We start from the raw sequence: 14,729 nt of genomic DNA on the forward strand, positions 1-14,729 counted from the left end.
CGGATGGCGCAGATTTAACAGTTTTAAATACATGGCTCCTAAACCGGTGGCCATTATTGCGTGGTTGCGGCATTTCTAAGCTGGATTTATACTTACGCCACGCACCCGGACTAAAACCAAAGTCTACTATTTTGTTAAATACGAAAAAGTCGAGAGAAAAGACAATTGTTGTAGTTTTCGCCCAGTGTACTTAAAAATTGCCTATTCCGGCTGAGGATATACGCAATTTCCCGACGGCCAATGGAGTGCCGGGAGGGTCTCCGGATCCTTCGGTCTTAAGTACCGAGTAACGCCGCGGAATCGACTCGTAATAAGTCGATTCCGCGGCGGGTCCCGCACCAACGGCGGGCGGACCCGCGGTCGGAGGGAATCGCGCCGATTGTCGCAAGTTTCGATTATAACTTTCGCCCGGCCCCTTTTAAACTCGCGACGGATTCCGCTTTGTTGAGATTTTATCGGAGGCGCGACGGATTAATTTAGTGGCCAATAACGAAAGGTTTGGGGCCTGGCAGGCGTTCGGGTAATGGAGAGCGACGCCGACGTCTCCCTGGTGGCCGTCCTGGAGTTTCCCAGCCTGGGCCGGCGGCACCGGGCCAACTACACCTGCGCCGCCACCCGGAGGAACGACTCTTGGCTCTGGTCCGTCCGGAATGCGTTCGAACGCCACTTAAGAAAATAAAAATGTCGGTTTTATTCGTGGGTTATTAACTGTTTTTCGCTTTAACTTGGAACGAATAGACCAACCCAATAAGAGTGTTTTTATGTGAGGGCCGAACTAACCCTCAGTAAAGTGTTATTTTCAATTTTATTTATTGGAACTTTAATCAAGTAAAATCGAACGTTAGGCTAAAAGCCATAAAACTTATTTCCCACGGAGTTTGTTCCTTGTTGAATCAGATCAAGTTAGTCAGGGATGTGTCACCAGGAACTTTTGATGGAGAAGACATATTGGACGTGCGACCGTTAATAGCCATCATCTGACCTCAGGGAAAAACCCCAAGAGGGAAAAAAGAGAAAAAAAAAAAGATCCCGAAGCCAGTCGTCCTCCAAAGTTCGTCCGCTGAAGAATTTATACCGTGCAAAATATCGTGCATCCGCCGACCTTATCATAAGTATATCTTACCCACCTAAGTGCCTCAACACCAGTCGGATACCTCCCTCCGAAGTTGCTCCTGTTACCTGAACACTCTAAATATCAAGAACATTCCATCCAACACCCCAAGAATCCTGACAGAAAATCATCCAGTCATCAATCCTCGACTTCTCTATAAGGTATTTATCCACACGCGAATATCCTGTAACTCTCTCTCTCTCGCGACANAAGTAGTCGTTTATTATATTCTTCAATTTCTAACCAATGCATTTCATAATATTATATTATTACTTTTACAGAAAATATTATTCTATTTTAATTGCAAAAACTGGATTGCTTTTTGGATTCGTTTACAGTTTCATCATCTTGACGTTCTAGTTTTCCCAAAAAGAAGGATTTATTATACTTTGAGATTCGTACATTAACTGCTTATTAATTTTATTTGGTTGTAATTTTGGTTGTATTTTGGTTGTATCGTATTTTATTTGTATTACTTATTAATTTGTTATAATATACAATAGCCTATACCAGAAAGTGGACAATATACGAGGAAGACGGATTTAACGATGTCCGGCAATTTTAAAGTTTTTTTTTAATTTTTAAAAACGATAAAATCGCTGTAAACTCTTAAATATTGCTTAACCAGAAATGAATAAACTGCTCTAATTGTTCGTTGTATAACAAATTAAAAACGGATTAAAATACAGTAATACTAGAATGTTTTTCTCTCTGTTCTCAGTATATCTATATACAGTGGTAGACAAAAGGTCTCAAAACTCGGAGGGTCAAGTTTGACACTCATTTTCAAAGACGGGGTCAAACTAATTTTATCCTCTAATGTCTTTATTGCAATTATGAAAAATATTTTTAATGTATGAAAAAACTTTGTACTTTTTATGGACTTTATTTTTTGTATTATATCTATTTTTGCAATATTGTTTATACCAATTTTTTATTTTGATTTTAGGGTAGTCATTAAGAATAAATATAATATATTAAGAAACAATATAATAACAATATAAGTAATCTTAGANAGAGAGAGAGAGAGTAGATTATAAATCCATTAAACCTCTGTATATCGCGAGAAAAAAATATATTGTCGGAAATAATTAATTAAAATGATAACCATATCATAAAATAATCATATCAATGTCGGAAATAATTCATGTTAGTATTATTCACTCAAAGAGAGAGAGAGACTCTTAACTATATTGTGTTCACAAGACGGGTCCTTATCCCTATAAAATCAAATTTCAGCGAAATTCGCGAACCCCTCCAGGAAACACCCTACCTCCTCTACCTTCCATTTAAACTTCATCTCATTAAAATCGATCTTGCTCACTCAGAACAAGCCCGATTTTGGAAAGGCCGGGGTGATGTGAGGGCCGAACTAACCCTCAGTAAAGTGTTATTTTCAATTTTATTTATTGGAACTTTAATCAAGTAAAATCGAACGTTAGGCTAAAAGCCATAAAACTTATTTCCCACGGAGTTTGTTCCTTGTTGAATCAGATCAAGTTAGTCAGGGATGTGTCACCAGGAACTTTTGATGGAGAAGACATATTGGACGTGCGACCGTTAATAGCCATCATCTGACCTCAGGGAAAAACCCCAAGAGGAATGAAAGAGAAAAAAAAAAGATCCCGAAGTCAGTCGTCCTCCAAAGTTCGTCCGCTCAAGAATTTATACCGTGCAAAATATCGTGCATCCGCCGACCTTATCATAAGTATATCTTACCCACCTAAGTGCCTCAACACCAGTCGGATACCTCCCTCCGAAGTTGCTCCTGTTACCTGAACACTCTAAATATCAAGAACATTCCATCCAACACCCCAAGAATCCTGACGGAGAATCATCCAGTCATCAATCCTCGACTTCTCTATAAGGTATTTATCCACACGCGAATATCCTGTAACTCTCTCTCTCTCGCGACAGTTAGATTCGATAATCTAGGGATATAGAATATGGATATATATATATCAATCCAAGATGTCTATGATCGTATATCATGTACTCCTGCTCGTTAAAATAAATTTGTTATTGTTTATTAATCTGGAATCGAGTGAATCACTTCCTCGTTTCTCTCTCCTCACCTCTACTCCGAATCCAAGCGCTCACACGCTACCGCTCGCGAAGCTTTAGACTTAACGTCGCGAGTTCCGAGTCCCCTAGAGGCTCGGTGGTGTCATCCTGACAGGGCGCCAAAGAGGTGCCGACCCCTCGGTCACATTTACATAAAACGGTGTTGGAAAGTGTTTAAACGGTAACGATAGAGGCACGGCGTACAAAGTAAACACATTTCAATACAGTAATAACCCGACGAATAAAACCAGCCGAAAGTAGGCAGTTTTATTCTTACGTCGTGTTCGAATACTTTTTGCCGGAGGTCGTAGAACGGTCGGATCGAATGGCGGTCCCCTCCGACTTTTTCTACCCGCCGCCCACCCCGTCCTTTTCCTTTTAACTGAGGTCGAACCTTTAGTCCGCGCGGCTCGATCCATCGGCGGATAAAAGTCATCCCAACTTAAATTCGGCCGTTACGTTAAAGAGCGTTATTTGGCCGCGGGTTAAAAAAGTCGGCGTAAAAACTTTTATTTGCTTACGATTACTCGGGCCTGGAAAAATTTTAAGCCTCCGGATGAGGCCTTCCTCGGGACGGTTAGAAACGCTACGCGGTCCATTACCCGAAGCCGAGCGCGTATTTTTATTTATAATCCGCGATAGTTATCGCATTTTCTAGTTGGTTCTTTAACGATGGAAGAAATATTATAAATTTGTAATTAAATTTATTTAGAGCGCAGTATAAGTAAATGATTTACGCCAGCCGGCAACCAGCGGCGGAGTTTCCCCGCTGACGAAATGCTTACGAGCCTGGGATTAACTGTGATTCCAATTCGGAAACGTTGTTTTCATCGGTTGCGGGCAAAAGCCACATTTTAAATTAGGCAATAATTTTTGTCCGTTTGTATATATTTTTACTTTCGCCGCCGCTAACTACTTGGTCCACAGAGTATAGCCTACGTGTGGTTTTTTGTACAAAAGTAGTCAAATTTTACCATAAAATTCTTACTCGACGCACGCGGCAATTATTTGTTTTTAATTAAATCTACGTTTGTCTAGGCTATATTTTCGCTCGGCGGCACCCGTAATTCCCAGCGTACGTATCGTCCTTAGCGCTACGTACGGCGCTACGTAATCTGTGTGGAAATTTCCAAGGGCTAAAAAAGTAGGAAATATTACATTAACAAAATTAAATAGGAGATTAAGTGGAAAGTTTTGTCGCCGTTTTAAAAAAGTCGCATAAATCCATGCCCATCGCCTTCCTTCCATCGGGCAGCCGTTGCCCGGCTCCGCGGCGCTAAGCGGAGAGCCAGAGTTACGTTGCCATCTTTAATCGTCTTTTAAATTAAATAATTCGTTCCGCTTCCGGTTGGGACCGGAAGTCGGTATATCGTCGACGTTTGGATTTTCTTCTGTCTGGACCGAAATTTTAAAAATTGCCACCTACCGGCGGTAGCGGTTACGGGCGAGTCGCCCACGACGATAAGAATTATTAATGAGGAGGAAGTAAGGCCGTTCTACCGGCATTAATAAATAATTGAAAACTACACAAGTTCGTATACTCCAATGACTTTTTACTTACGTTCTCGAGAAATTGTATCGTTTGAATGCCATTTTTTCGTTACGCGCTCAACTTATACGACGACGGTGTAATACTTATTTCTATCGAAATAAACTGCCGCTTCTTCCGTCGACGTCTCGGGGGCGATATCGGCCCCGTTGAGAAACACTGGTCTAGACCTAGTTACACCGTAAAAGAGCGACGTCGCGTCCATTGGCTGGGTAATACAATCGCATTAAATATGTATTATATATGTGTAATCAGTGGCGTAGCGTGGATGTCGCCGTCCTCTTATTTACGTATCTCAATTTAATCGTCACAGAATAAATAATGAAAACTTCCCTGCTCGTTTCGATCTGTCCGAATCGTAGGTGCGACAAAAATATCAAACGAAATGGTTCAAATTTTCACAAGGTATTATTATTATTTACTGTATTGTGAAATTTTGCCGTCCCCACTACGCTACGCCACCGCGTATAATCCGCTATTCTCTTATATAAACAAACGAGTTGCCAATGTCCGTAGGTCGTCTTCCGGAAGAAGTAATTTTTCCGTGTCTAAAATTGGGCTTATTTTTTAAAGGAAACTCGTAAGTCTAAGCTGCCGTTTAAAATCGGTTGGATTATAAGAAGGTAAAGTCTCTTTTTTATTTGTTTTTTCTTTTTTCGTATCTGCAATAAGATCATCCTCGTCCGATTCGGAATCGAGTAGTCCTATCTGTAACGCAACATTTAAAATATTATTTGCAGAAAACCGCCATATTTCTTGTTGGCGTTGGCGTTTACTTTCGAAAGGACGTGTAAGCGCCAATGTACACGCTAGTGACGTCACTTCCGGTGTTCGGAAGTAGCGCTATTAGCTCAGAAGTAAACGCGTAATCGGTAGTCTCGAGTGCGACCCATCGAGCGGAAGTAGGTGGTATTCACTCGTTTACGCGTGTCGTTAAGCGCGGTGGGATTATCCCCTCTATGGCGGGCCGAGTTTCTTCGGACCACCACCACGCCACCGGCCTCGGGGCGGTCCACGCCTTTACGGCTCCGTCCTAAACGTCGTCCGATTGGCCGATACTAAAATATCGTCGGTTTCGGCCCATCTACCGAGCGGGAAGATACCGCCTCCCGTCTCCCGAACGTCTCGCCCCGCATTCGGTGGCACTTACGCTAGAAGGCCGTAACTCCGGGAAAACTGGCGTGGGCCAGGACCTCGGATGGCCCCAGCCTCCGGTCGGGACGGAACGAGCGGTTACGGGCTGTTTCGCGCTATGACCGACTCCGAGGCGTGTTGCCGTGGCAACGGCAGCCGGACACATTTAAAGTTAAATACAGTATTTGTAGTCGGCCAGCTCCAACCAACGACAGCTTCGAAACTACAACCAATCGGACTTATATATGAAAACTATCTGCCAATCAAACGTAACTTTACATTATAATTTATTTAAATTTTCCCTCGTACCTTATTTCTTTCGTAACTGCTGAAATTTTATACGGGAACACAAATGACTTTAATACGTACACTACAAGTATATTAAAATACATTATCGACGTAATGAGAAAAGATAGTATTACGGTATTTAGACTTTTCGGAACAATTTATAAAGGCTGGTATACACGGTAAGGAAATCCTCAAAGGATGTGCTTAACAGACGAAAAAAACTCGGATATAACTGGCTGGATCGAACATAGTGATTTACAAAACTTATTAAAATATCTCCCAACGTATAAAGAATTATTTTTATTTAAAAATGGATAGATAGAAAAAAAAATCACGGTTAATCCTCAAAGGATTTCCTTACCGTGTATACCAGCCTTAACAAGTAAGGTCATATCCGCAAAGTTTAACCGAGTAGACTACAAAAATATTTTTAAAAATTAGAAAAACTTAAAACGATTTCTAACACCCGTTCCCATGCCAATACTTCTATTACTAGTCGGTCCGATTATAGGATGGGTCGGTCGTATGGCGAAACGGCCCTAAGGCGGCGGGATTAGAAAGACGACGTCGGTTCTAACGCTCAAATTCCGGACGTTTCAGCGGCGGAAGCGTTGTGGTTGGAAGAGACCAACACGAACGGAACCCGAGTGGTGGCTTCGGCCGGACAACGCTACGAGTTTACGTGTTACGCGCCAGGAGTGCCTCCGCCCCGAATCTCCTGGTTCAAAGACGACCGACGGTTCAACCACTCCGGCCACAACGGAATAGAGTCGAAGGACGACTGTCGGAGACTGGTCATAGAAAGACTCCTGGACGACGATTCCGGCTTTTACCTGTGTCGAGCAGAAAACCCAGCCGGGATCTCGACCGCCAACGTCACTTTGGTGGTGGCCAAAGGTGAGAAACTTCTTTCCGTCCGTCTCCCGGCCGCATCCGCCTAACCGCTATTTGTTATTTTTCAGACCGAGCGGAGGCTTGGCGGCGAGAGAGGGAACGAAACGCTTACACCGCGGTTTTCGTGGCGGCCTTGGCGCCGGTTCCGTCGATACTGACCGCCTTCCTCATCACAAAAGTCCTGAAAGAAAAGGTAAGACCTCCTCCCCTTGTGTCTGTGGCGGTGTTTTTAAAACCGCTTTGGTTGCAGAGAGAAAAGAAGGAACTGGAAATCCTGACCCACGCCGTCTTCTATAAGGGTCGAGCGGAACAAATCAATCCCGACTTGCCGTTAGACGAACGGATCGATCTGCTGCCTTACGATTGCAGCTGGGAACTTCCGCGGGAATGCTTGAAATTAGGTAGGTGACCCGGCGGACCGTCTAAACCCCCGGCCAAAGCGCGTACCGTATACGGTAGGCGGCCAAACTCTATTGTTAGTTCGATGGCTGGACGATATCGGCGCCCCTAGAGACACTCGTTGGTTACCTAGTTATACCCATCATCACTAGCGTGGTTTTTTCTTATAAATCGATAGTACCTAACGAGGACACGTTTATTTAATGTTCGCGGGCTCTATATCGGTGGTTCTCGACCGGGATCCACAGAAAAAAAATACCGAATTGGGGTTTACCGCGATATTTTAGTGATCCGTAGGTAATTTTACTTGGGAACGATGGTTTTACCGAAAATGAGTATGTATATTGTCAATTTCTTTATTACTCATTTCTCGCGTAAGGGTTAAAATATAAATTACTGTATTTAAAATATCGAATACGTATACGACGTATAGGACAAAGGTCAAAGAGAGATTATAAAGATAAAGCGGAGTTTGTTCGGAGAATCTTATTCCGTCGGCGACATTTCTTAACGTTTTCGTTTCTTTTTTTATTAGTGAAAAATATAAGGTTTTTTCCCCCGCGCAATGTCTACGGGTGGAAAAAACGTGGAGAACCACTGCTCTATATTAACGTCTTTGGCTATACTAAACATTTATATGCCATTAGATTTGTCAGATGATTCTGCACTAGAATATGTATAGACATTCTAGATATATGTATAAATTTTCAGTCTAGACGCGAGTATAGAAGTTGCTATTGGAAAATGATGTATAACCACAATNAAAGAACTGCCATAAAAATTATATTTATATTAATGATGTCTCCAAAGTTCAGCAAATTTTTCGCAAGAAAACTAATTTATCAGGAAACACGCGCCCGCCGTTAGATGCGCTGCTCCACGACGAAAACAAGCTTAAGCAATGGCGTCGTCGAACGGTGCACACTCGGTAAGTAGTCATACAATATTTTGTTTATAGCATAGGTTATATGGATTATTCCCAAAAAATTATACGTGTTTTGGAAATGTTGGTTCAAATCGATTAATTTTATGGAAGAAAACCTTTCAAACAGCCGTAGTCCGTAAACTGCATACGTGCTGGGCTGTGATTGGCTCATGTATTAATATTTAACGACTCGTAAAACACGAATTTCATAAAAAACGGAACGTATCTACCGTGTTACAGGGGGGGGTCAACTGTATTTTTATTAAATCAAAATAAGTGTTTAAATCGCGGTAATTGTTAATCTTGGAAAGTTATAAAACTAACTTTCCAAGATTAAAAAAACTAACAAGCAATTATTTATTGTGACACGGTCGCAATGCCGGGCGGCAATTTTTAATCATAATTTTAATTTATTTAATTTAAAATAAATGCTGTCCACTTCAAATTACTACCGTTGTATCTCGTCCCCGTACATCATACTTCTCCTGACAGCAATAGAGTCGTGCCTGTCATCTATTTAACTCCTGAAATTTCAGGGAAAATGTTTTGAATAGAAATAAGGTGACTTCCGCTTTGCATCGTAAGTTCATGTATAGTTAATCGAAAGAGGCGGCCTTGATTAACTATATGAACTTTCCGATGCAATCAACTCCTAATCTTTTCATATCTGATCTCGACTTTCATCTACCTAACTGCGTTCTCGAGATTAAGGAAGACCAGACAGTGGGATTTATAGATCCACAATGGGTTCAAATTGCAGTCCAATATCAATATAAAAACAACAGTCCCAGAAGATTCTACCATTGCTCAATTTAAGTCGAATCGACTTAGTTTATGAGCGTCTTCGAACATTTCAACTCTGACAAAATGAATTACACCTCGTCTCTGTGGGTGTGAGTGAAAAACTACAGACAAAAAGCAGAATGATTTGTTTCTACAGAAAGACAGACTCATAAACCCATAAATCGAAATTCTGTCAAAAAATCGAAATTTTTAGCATTAAACTGAGTCGCCACGCAACAATAGAATTTCGACAATTGTCTGTTGCTTTGTTCGAATGCGATTGTTTCGAGTATTTTCGGAGTTTTGCTGTAGTTTTTGCAATATTTTTTGGTAAGTTTAGTCCCTGATCTTTCTAGATTAAGGTATTTTTTAAGATTGTTAGGTACTAGATCACAGTTAGCAGCGATAGTTTTCCCACAACGAATATTTCGATAACAATTGTTGTGTGGTTTCTTCAAAGAGAAGAATCGAGTCTTTGACTTATTTTGGAAAAGTCCATTCAATCTTTTCGTTGTTAATTTTCGTCAATCGATTCGAATTGTTAAATCAAACTCGAATAATAAATTCTGTCGTTTTGTGTATATTACATATGCCTACACATTACATCCCTTATGACATTATTATAATTAATCTGACCTTTAATGAATTAGAATAAATAAGTTTATACGTCATTAATTTTTTCTAGAATATTTTCATTAGTTTTAATGACAATCAACAGAACTTTTATAAAGCATAGAACTGTTATTATTATAATATATTTAATATATAATAATTGAATTTCAACGTTTTCGTTTATTACTCCATTACAACTTTATATTTATTTGTGATTAGAATTTTTTCTTGTACTTAAAACGACCATTTGCCATCGTATTTATGCTATTAAATTTTCATTTCATTTTTTAATATTGTCTTAATTTAACGCTCGTTCTATAATATTTAACTCGTTTGTTTTTCGCTTGCACAATGGATAATTTCAAAGCGTTGAAGAATTGGAATATCTCTGGATGAGAGAGTGCAGAGGATAGCTCCTCGACATCAGGAACGTCTTCCTCTTCGATTCGAGTAATTCGCGTGCGTCCGAAAGAAGTGCTGGAGGGTGCGAAGGAGAAATCTGGTCAGCCCGACAAGAAACGGGTGATTGTCACCATTCCTGATGAGAGCACGTCGTCTGTCATCGATTACCTGGAACAGAGATATCCAGAAGTTCCGGAATGGTCGGTGCAGAGACAGGCACGCGAGCAAGGACTGCAAGAGGAGTGTAAATCGATCCTGAAAAAGAGGAAAAAGAAGCCTTTGGTGGAAGAAGTTCTTCTTCTTCTGGAAGAAATAAATCAGCAAGGTCTTCTCACCGGATGTGACTTTTTTCCCGGATGTGACATTTTTTACCTGGATTTGGCCTTTTACCTGGCTGTGACCTAATGAACCGGATGCGACTTCATTTATTCGATTTTGATGGCGGTTTGGCGTCTTCCCTTTCCTGCTAACGATTTTTGGAATGATCATGTCCTTCGTCATCGCTTACGAGGGACGTGTTCTTCCACTTCAGTTAATTAAAGTCGACGGTGACAACTTAGCACCATCTTTGGTCGTTTGAAACCTCTCAATTGAGGATGAAATTCTGACCGGAAAATAATGGATTTTCGCCTGCAACGTGCGTGTCAACACTGGACACCCGAATAAAAACAAAAGGGAAATATCGCAGTTAACATATGTTTAAGCCACAATTATAATTGTATTGAGCAATTAAATGTGTATATAAACCTTCACTTAATAAAAGTTTTAAACTTTATATTAATTGACTACGTGTATCAGTTTAAATATTATTTAAATAACATGTTTCGACATGTGTTCTGGGATAATAGGAATAAATATAAACAACTCCCTGCTGGATTAGATCGTGTTTCAACAAGCTAAATAAGTTTAGTATCTCGCTGGCCATCTAATGCCACACTCAGTTTATATTCAGCATTCGAACGCTACTGTGCTTGTATTTTAATTTCTGGAATATGGCTCGCAGAGGTTGTATAATTTCTCCTGACAGCTTCTGTTATGTTTGTGGTGAATACACAGTGAAAATTCAACAAAGAAACATAAGTGATTTTGTGAAGAAAGTTTAATTTGCATATTTCAAATTGAAAAACTTGGAGATGAAGACAAAGCAGATTTTTGGAAACAATAGGAGAAAACGAAAAAGAAGCATGGGACTCTTTCAAGAATGTAGTTTATAAGTTTTTGGGGAATACTAAGGACCCTGACTACAAAACCATTGTACAACGCATGCTGGCAGCAGCGTATGAATTTCGAGGATGCGAGATAGAATAAAAGTTCATTTCTTACACTCCCATATTGACTATTTTCCCGAAAACTTGGGAGCCTACAATGAAGAACAGAGTGAAAGATTTCACCAGGATGTCCGTAATATCGAGAGACGTGAAAAGGAAAATTGGATGTCAATACGTTAGCTGACTACTATTGGATGCTCAATCCTGAAACCAGAGAAGGAAATTGGAAACGAGTTTGGAGAAGCATCAAAAAGAAGAAGAAAAGGTTTCGTAAGAAAAAAGAGTAGACCTAAAATTGTGTATAAATATCGGAAACAATTTGTTGATTAGTTGTAAGAAAATATTTATTACAATGAACTAAATATATTATAAGAGTTTTTATCAAAAATTTGTTTTTATTTTGCAAAAACCTTTACATGATGGGATGTAATGGAAGTTAGTTTTAGAATCTGTGATCTTTAAAACATATAATTCAGCAAAAATATTCCATGCAGCTGGAAAAAAAATTGTTTTGAAGACCTGTGTTATTTTTTTGATTGCTTTATCTCATGCATGTAAATTTTAAATCGACCGATTTTAGATTGCCGCGCGTACCCCTTCACGCAATTTTGCGTACCCCCAGGGGTACGCGTACCACTTGTTATAAACCGCGATATCTCCAAAAGTTACAGTCACAGACTAAAACTTTATATGCGATTAGATTCGTCAGACGACTCTGCACTAGAATATGTATAGAAATTCTAGATATATGTGTAAATGTTTAGTCTAGACGCGAGTATACACACTAATTGGGAACCACTGCTCTAAAAGATAATGTACAGATACTTCCTATCAAATTGGTTACTTTTATTGAAATTTGACAGCATCCGATAACATATAAAATTACATCTAAGTGAATTTATCGCTTAAAAGCTGCCTTTGATTAAAAATACTTTTTTTTTTTTTACTAATAATAGGATCGGCCCTTATACTCTGTGTGAACCCAGGGGGTTAGAGCGGAGAGCGTCTCCCCACTTATCGGCTTCGTTGTCAGGGATGGCGTTGTTGAATGAGTGGGAGGGGCAGTGAGGTCGTGACAAGGTGTCCAGATAACTACACGGGTTGAACAATACTAACACATTTAATAAACAAATAAGAGATTATACATATCAAAGACAATAAATATAACACTCGTAATAAAAATTAAAATCTATCCTATATTCTAACCTAACCTAAAGCTAAAGATCGAGAGAGACCTCTCTAAGAGGGACGCGTTGGGGAGAGAGACAAACTTCTGGCAAGGGTTTACCTCGTAGGATGCAATCTCTTCGTATAGGGCGTTGGTAGGACGCACTAGGATCAGTCACTGAAGTTCCAATCGAAGTTCCCTTGGATGACGGTAGGCAGCGATGGATGGGGGTAGAGGTCTTCGATGACGGGATAGAGGTCTTCATCAGCTGTCCAGAGGGGTCGCTTCGGCGGTGGATTCTTCGGCTAACCGCCCGGAAGTGCAAATTCAACCCTTTTTATACACGTTTCACCATGGGAAATATCTGGGATTTCTTCTGACGCAATTGTCTTGCAGCCTATGTTGTCTACTTGAATTTGAGTTCTCCAGATTTATTACAGTCTCCCCCGCTCTAGAAAATTCATTGCCTTTTTTGGTCATTTAGATGGGTCGCTGGGACTTATGGGGGATTACGGGATGTCGTTTTACCCTCACCGATGACCTTCTGGATTAACCTCAATACAGCATCACACGTTTGCTGCTGCCAATTGGATATTTACTTAAACGACGCAGTCACCGTATAACCGAGCTGGTGGGAGGGAAGGTTCCTCATCGGACGATGAAAGCCACCTTCGATGTGACGCAGTACAGTGTGAAAATTTATACTTGCGTCCGAATTCTCACATCTGTATCATTCACTCCCATTTCATTAACAACGGATAAATTTCTTCACGGTTATGATGCTTATTCGCGATTCCGGAAGACACAACTGAACTACTTCCGGAGATATCGGCTCCTATAGACAATCTGAACATATTTTTGAGTGGAGCCATTCAAGTGTAATGACTTTTAACACAAGCCGAAGACACAGAAAAATAAAAGCATCTATTATGAATTTCTAACTATATTAATTCTCAGGAATTAAACTTTTCGTTTTAATGGCAACGAAAAAGAAATGTACATTTAAAACAATGACAAGAATTCTCCAAAAGCTCATTTTAATATACGCAAATGAAATTTCATATTATTATATTTCATATTATAATCAAGTCATTTCATATTAAATGTAATTTCATCACAATGAATTAACAATAAGCTGCGTCTAACAATATTCTATTGTTGCGATTGCGAAGCGAAAATGGTGCGCTGCCTAAAGAAGTTTTTCTTGCGAATGCGAAGTAATAAGGACAAGAAGGGTAAATTTCCTCATTAATTACATTTATAATTGAGATTTATTTAATATTAATTACGATATAATCGAATTTCCTTACAGGAGAGATGATGATGCTGAACCAAATGGTCAGCGAGTTACAGATTGTCATACAAAGGTAAGATATTACTCTTTCTCTAGGAAAATCGGCGTTATTTATGACTAAGATTGAGTTAGTCTTTATTTTTCTAAACAAGTTTCAAATATTTTTTCCGATAACGTTGTAAGCGTAAACAAACGACTTTTATTATTGATTTTTCTTAGTTGGACGAAAATTGTCTCGGAACAAAGTGTCTCCATTCAAATAGAGAGGATTCACAGTTCCCAGACAAGTATTCAAAGAGAAGAAAATTTATAGAATTCTGCAGGAACGCATTCTATAAATTCTGTTGTTGTTGTATGTCGGGCGAGATTTGCGATTCACGGGTAAGTTCTCGTTCTTTATACAATCCTTTAATTAAAGAAGTTTATAATTAAAAGATTCTGCGATTTTAGAACTTCGAACTAGAAAATAATCCGGCACTTTCTCAAATTTGACTGGATTCATCGAAATATGATGAACACATTCATAACCTCCTTTATATCTCCATCTCCTCAATTTTTAATTAATCACTAAAATGTAAGAGCTCTAATCTCTCTGATACACAAACCTCGCTGCAAAATTTTAGAAATTTTCGACAAAAAGCACAACAGACAAAAAGTTGCAAATGGAGTGAACAAAATCGTGTCCCGCTCACATCCACACACATACCAAGTGTACTGTACAGTACATGCAAAAAAACCCAATTTTTTGCATTTCTGGACATTTCAAGGTCCACTAAGTCCAAAAATGTAAAAAACTTAGGGGTCATTTTTTTCACCGATCGTCATACTGTCTTTTTGT

At 39.6% G+C, this 14,729-nt stretch overlaps 1 protein-coding gene across 1 annotated transcript; it reads left to right on the plus strand.

The window, feature by feature from the left end:
* Positions 1 to 6,658: 6,658 nt before the first annotated feature.
* Positions 6,659 to 7,539, plus strand: LOC111638069 (vascular endothelial growth factor receptor 2-like). Its single transcript, XM_023383699.1, has 3 exons — positions 6,659 to 6,662; positions 6,708 to 7,043; positions 7,109 to 7,539. The coding sequence occupies exons 1-3, from the start codon at positions 6,659 to 6,661 to the stop codon at positions 7,447 to 7,449; spliced, it is 681 nt and encodes a 226-aa protein (XP_023239467.1). The 3' UTR covers positions 7,450 to 7,539.
* The last annotated feature ends 7,190 nt before the right edge of the window (positions 7,540 to 14,729 follow it).

The sequence above is a fragment of the Centruroides sculpturatus genome, unplaced genomic scaffold (assembly GCF_000671375.1).
Source record: "Centruroides sculpturatus isolate CEXI.00-Female unplaced genomic scaffold, Cexi_2.0 scaffold1138, whole genome shotgun sequence".
Lineage (NCBI taxonomy): Eukaryota > Metazoa > Arthropoda > Arachnida > Scorpiones > Buthidae > Centruroides > Centruroides sculpturatus.